Source organism: Octodon degus, unplaced genomic scaffold (genome assembly GCF_000260255.1).
Source record: "Octodon degus isolate 3935 unplaced genomic scaffold, OctDeg1.0 scaffold00021, whole genome shotgun sequence".
NCBI lineage: Eukaryota > Metazoa > Chordata > Mammalia > Rodentia > Octodontidae > Octodon > Octodon degus.
This window is the reverse complement of record NW_004524597.1, coordinates 19,209,090-19,215,042: the sequence shown is the minus strand read 5'-3', so window position 1 is coordinate 19,215,042 and position 5,953 is coordinate 19,209,090. Positions and strand designations below refer to the sequence as shown.

The 5,953-nt window shown below is 43.6% G+C and overlaps 1 protein-coding gene across 1 annotated transcript in view; it reads left to right on the top strand.

Annotated features, from left to right (window-relative positions):
* The window catches only part of Thoc5 (THO complex 5), a 40,631-nt gene that overhangs the window by 13,841 nt on the left and 20,837 nt on the right, over positions 1 to 5,953 (top strand). Inside the window, exons 8-10 of the mRNA XM_023711423.1 lie at positions 1,951 to 2,083; positions 2,802 to 2,834; positions 5,345 to 5,422. Of these exons, the coding sequence (XP_023567191.1) occupies positions 1,951 to 2,083; positions 2,802 to 2,834; positions 5,345 to 5,422 (244 nt within the window). The remainder of the gene's footprint in view (positions 1 to 1,950; positions 2,084 to 2,801; positions 2,835 to 5,344; positions 5,423 to 5,953) is intronic.

Below are 5,953 nucleotides of genomic sequence, written 5' to 3'. Positions count from 1 at the left end.
TCTCTGTCTCTCTGTCTCTCTGTCTCTCTGTCTCTATTTTCTTTTTGTGGTGATGGGGATCAAACTGAAGTTCTCATGCATGCTAAGCAAGTGCTCTACCACTAGATTACATCCCTAGCCTGAGTCTTCTTGTGAATGTCTCTTAGGGTCCCTTGAAGACACATTAGGGCCAGACTGGTTGGCAGATCTGCCTTTTCAGAAAAGAGCTTGGCTCATATTTGAAAGCCACTAAGTATCTTAGGAGGGAAAATTCCCAATTTATTAATAAAATAGAATGTCTTTCTATATAGGTGACCTGATTTTTGTTTGCTTTGTGAGGCCAAATTTCTTCTAAATGCTTACAGTTTTATGAAGCAGGATAAATGACTAATATGGAGGAACTTTGTAAAAGGACCCTAGAGAAATTATAAATACAGTTTTCTGGGGCTTGGCAAAGTCTACATCTTCAACTTTAAGCGTAGAATTAGAGTGTTAGCAAAAAATATTCTATTATGAAGCATAGGTCTTCATAACAGAAGAAAAAGAAAATGGAAACGGAAACTAAAAGTTTTGATTGTGTTCAACACTTTATATCCTCTGCATGGTTAAATTTTATCCTGTTAAATGGAAACTAGAAATGTCCTTAAAGACGTGTTCATGTGGCACAACCTTATAACTGTGAGGGAAGTGTGGAATGGCATACACTATTGATGGAATAACTGAACAGAAAGATAAATTATAGTACAGTATTTAAAAGTACAATATATAAAACACAGTTTTATTTTTTTTAATTTTAGAAGATTAATTAATTAATTTGCATAATTGTGGGGGGGGAGATGCTGGGGATCAAATCCAGGACCTTTTTGTATGTCTTAGTTACACAGTACCTTTACGGGTGGGTGGGTGGGTGGGTGGGTGTGTGTGCGCGTGCACACGCATGTGTGTGTGTGAATTTGTATGCTTACAAAGTACGTATCCACATTGGACTAATAATTTACTTTTATGGGCTTCAACCTGGGAGGTTTTACTGTATTTTCTTTTTTTTTTTTTTTTTTTTTTGGCGGAACTGGGGATTGAACTCAGGCCCTTGCGCTTGCCAGGGAAACACTTGTTCCACTGAGCCATCTCCCCGGCCCAAAGTGAACCCAATCTTTTTTTTTTTTTTGGTGGTACCGGGGATTGAACTCAGGACCTTACACCAGGCAAGTGCTTATTCTACTGAGTTATCCTCCCGGCTCCTCATTACTATCTTGTATTCAATCTCCGATATAGGGGGAAAATTACAATTTTTTGTGTGTGTATGTTGACCTTTACCTGTCTATATGTTGTTAGTTTACATATACCACCTTTGCGAATAAAAGACTATATGACTGCGCTGAGGAGATAGCTCAGCTGAATAAGCACTTCTCTGGCATGCGCAAGGTCCTGAGTTCAATCCCCAGCTCTGCCAAAAAAAATAAAAATAAATAAAATTCAGTTTGGGGCTGGTGAGATGGCTCAGTGGTCTAAAGCACCTACTTAAAACAAGCTTAGCAAAGCACAGGGACTGTGGTTCAATCCCCCAGCACCACATGCCAGCCAGCCCCGCCCCCTGGTGGGCTGAGCTGGCCACACACACACACAAATAAATAAATAAATAAATAAAAAGACTATATGGTCACAAAGCAACCATATGTGTCTTTGTATACCACCCCCCAGCGCAGCCCACCCTGGGGGCAGGGCTGGCGCGGCATGTGGTGCCAGGGATTGAATCATGGTCCCTGAGCACTTGCCTAAGCTTGCCTAAGCAGGTGCTTTAGACTGCTGAGCCATCTCACCAGCCCTGTATCTTTGTATCTTTGTAGATGGACTAAAAGGAAAAGCAAGGCTTCAGGGAAGCTCAGTAGAGTGAGTGCTTAGTATTCCTGAGGTCCTGGATTCAATCTGCAGTACTAAAAAAAAAAATGAAAGCTATCTTTTTGTTCCATATAGGCTTCCCTCCCAGTGCAGGAGTACCTGTTTATGCCATTTGACCAGGCTCACAAGCAATATGAAACAGCGAGACACCTACCACCTCCCCTCTACGTGCTCTTTGTGCAGGCTACCGCCTATGGGCAGGCCTGTGGTGAGTATGGGGGCCAGGGGAGTACAAGGGCTGTGGGAGCATCAGAAGTATCCTGCAGAGTCATGTGGAAGCCCTGCCCGCCCAGAAGAGCTTCCTGGCTCACCTAGAAGTCCTCAGGTGATAGATACTGCCTTTCCTCTGCTTTGCCCAGCATGGCTGCTTTTACCAGCTGGTCTGAGTCTAGACTAACTGATGGGCATTTCAGAATGGATGGATGGCTTGGGTGCTTTCATGAGCCTGGCTAGTGCAGTGCCCAGGTAGCCTGTCTGAGCTTGCAGGTGTTTGTGCCATCAAGGCACACTTGGCAGGTGGTTTGGAGCCTCTTGTTTTGCTTTGCATGGGAGTGGAGGGGAGCTTGTTGAGCACAGAGCCCAGCCAGCTCTTCCAGGCTTCTCTGCATCCTGAAACAGGCTGCATGTCATTACAAACTAAATTACCAGGTGAGGGGCTTTGTCCTCACTATACCTAAGGGCAGCCTGTGACTCTGCTAAGGTTTAGAGAAGTTTTTGCTTTTGCTCTAATGCAGCTTTGACCAGCACCTAACATTTCCCCCTCACTGCCATCCCACCCCATTGCATTAGATAGACATGTATTGTACCAGTGCATACCTTCTCTCCCAGCCACAGGCACCAACACATTACTGTCTCTCTTCTTATGTCTTCCTGGACCTCTCTGTCTTCTCCCCACCCATTGTTCTCCCTCCCACGCTCATCATCAGCTCATATGAAATCTTCCCAGCCCCCTAGACAGGGTGAGTAATTTTCTTTTCTTTTGTGTTTAAAATTCAGATGGTTTCTACCCTTTTTTTTTTTTTTAATAGAATGCAAGGTTAAACAACTAAAAAAATTAGTCTAGTGCTGGGAATATAGTCCAGTGGTATACCTTGCTGAGCATGCTTGAGGCCCCAGGATCAATTTCCAGCACTACCACACACAAAAAGAATAGTCTGGCATTTACTAATATTTGAAGGTTAACCAGCTTTTTAGGGGTAGGATATGATAGTTTGTATATGGTTGCCAGAAATGAGGTGATTGTCTACTGGGGGAAATCTGCCATTTCTCATTTTAATTTTAATTATTATTATTTTTTATTCTTTTATGATTTACTTAGTTCTTTTTTATTTTTTATTTATTTATTTATTTATTTATTTATTTTTGCAGAACCAGGGTTTGAACTCAGGCCTTTGCGCTTGCCAAGGAAGCACTTATTCCACTGAGCCATCTCCCCGGCCCCTTACTTAGTTCTTTTTGAGACAAGATCTTGGCTTGCAGCTCAGACTGGCCTTGAGATCACTTTGTAGCCCAGGCTGATCTCAAACCCTCAACAATCCTATCTCAGCTTTCTGAGTGCTGGATTATAGATGTGCACCACCTCACCCAGCTCTACCATTCCTTTTTAGTGTAGCTGGACAAGCTGTTGCAGTTTTCTGTGACTCTACAGAAAGGAAGAAGAGGGGCTGGGATATAGCACCATAAAGAAAGGAAGAAGGAGAGAAACTGATCTTAAGAGTACTAGGCCTAAAAAAAAAAGTACTAGGCTGGGGCCCACGAGATAGCTCAGCAGACTAAAGCACCTGCTTAGGCAAGCGCAGAGACCTCGGTTTAATCCCCAACAGCACATGCTGTGCCCGCAAGGCTCGCTGAGCCAGCCACAGGGTCTGGGCAGGAGAGAGTCCATTGGGGTGTTAGTGGTACACGCCTATAATCCCAGCAATGGGGAGGCTGAAAGCAGGAGGATCACCATGAGTCCAAGCTGTGTAGTGAGACCCTGTAGCAAAAAAAAAAAAAAAGTTCTATGCCTGGACTGGGAATATAGCTCAGTGGCACAGCATCTGCCTGACAAGCACAAGGTCCTCAGTTTGATTCCCAGTATCAGAAAAAAAAATACTAGGGTGCAAAGCACAACAAGGCTCAAGGAGACATGAGGCCAGGTATGTGTTACTGGATATTCACTCAGTGCTTAAGAGGCTAAGGTTGTATGAAGCAGACCTGATCTTCAGTCTGCTTCCGAGCTGTGGTTTCTAATTTCTCTGAGCCTTAAATTTGTCATCTCTAAATGACATAATAGGGGCCGGAGAGATGGCTCAGTGGAATAAGCGCTTCCCTGGCAAGCACAAGGGCCTGAGTTCAATCCCTGGTTTGCCAAAAAAAAAGACCTAATAATAGTTTCTATATATTTCTGCAGGGTTGTTGTGAAGATTAAAACGAATTTTTTTAGTGCTGAGAATTGAACCAAGGGACTTACACAAGCTAGGCAACTGCGCTACATCTCCAACCCAAAAACTAATTTTTTTAAAAATTATTTATTTATTTTTATTTATTACATTTATTTATTGTGTGTGTGTGTGTGGCCAGCTCAGCCCACCAGGGGGCGGGGCTGACTGGCATGTGGTGCTAGGGGATCGAACCGCGGTCCCTGTACTTTGCCAAGCTTGTTTCAAGTAGGTGCTTTAGACCACTGAGCCATCTCTCCAGCCCTAAAAACTAATTTTTTAAAAATTTCAAAAAAAAATGGGCTGGGGAGATAGCTCAGTAGAATAAGTGCTTGCCTGGCAAGTTCAAGGTCATGAGTTCAATCCCCAGTACCGCCAAAAAAAAAAAAATTTCAAAAAAAATTTTTCAGTAAAAAGGGTGAACAGCATTTGGTCCTTACCACTCAGTAAGCCAGCTCTGTTTGTTAAATCCTCATTTCATAGATGTGAAAGCAAAGACTCAGAGCTTTCCACATCATGTGATCAGGAATCAAAAGGGCAGGGGGCTGCGGAGATGTCTCAGTGGAATAAGCGCTTCTCTGGCAAGTTCAAGGGCCTGAGTTCAATCCCCGGTTCCGCAAAAGAAAAAGGGCAGTGACTTGTATTTGGGATTGGACTGCAAGTTCCTACCTGCTCCTGCCTCCTAGTTGAGTGAACATCCTGCAGAACAGAGAATAAGCACTTAGAGAGCTGCTGTTCCTGGGGTGTGGACTTTTTGGTGAGACTTTTGTAACGGTTGACAGTTTCAACCGGAACTGACGTTAGGCACTGGGTTTAAATTTCTGTGCTTTGGTATGCACCTAAAAGGGAGGCATTTGCCAGTAGGCCTGGGGTACTTTGTACTATGGGCTCTTTGGACTCAATAAATGGTGGAAAAAGATTTAAGTCCCGCCCTGAGTCGGTAGGCAGCTGGCCATAGGCAGGAAAAATGCAGCCTCTGTGCTGGATCATCTGCATCTCTCAGCATCCTTTCCCAGCAGCTTTCCCATGGAGCCTTTTCTCATCCCCAGATAAGACTTTGTCAGTGGCCATCGAAGGCAGTGTGGATGAAGCCAAGGCTCTGTTCAAACCTCCTGACGACTCCCAAGGTAAAATGGACGTTGAGATGTCTTCCCCAAGGACACGAAGATACTACTTAAGGGCTGTCCTTGGGATTTTGCTGGACTGGTTCTGTATAGCAGGAAGCTTGAGCCTAATGTCAGTGTTTGGCATAGGCAGAGAAGCACTCAGTTCCTGCAATCATTGAGTGCTGCCTTTGGATTGTAGCCCTGTCATTTACTAGCTCACGGACCATGGGGAAAGTCTTTAGAATTAAGTTAGATGATGATATCTCATATGGAATTAATAGGTAGATTGGGTGAGGTAATGCTTAAAAGGCTCCTAGCATTGTAGCAATCCTAATTATTAAGTCGCTTTTTGATTTATATTGCTGCCAACAAGGGGGCTTGTGCTTTACAGCAATGTTTAAAAAGCCCTTTAGAAAACAGGGGTGGTGGAATTATTTAAGTCATCCTTTTCCATTGCCTTGTTTTCATAAATAAGCAGCAATGTATTTATTCTAAAGAAGCTCATAAAAATAAAAAGAAAAGGGGCCAGGGAGATGGCTCAGTGGAATAAGC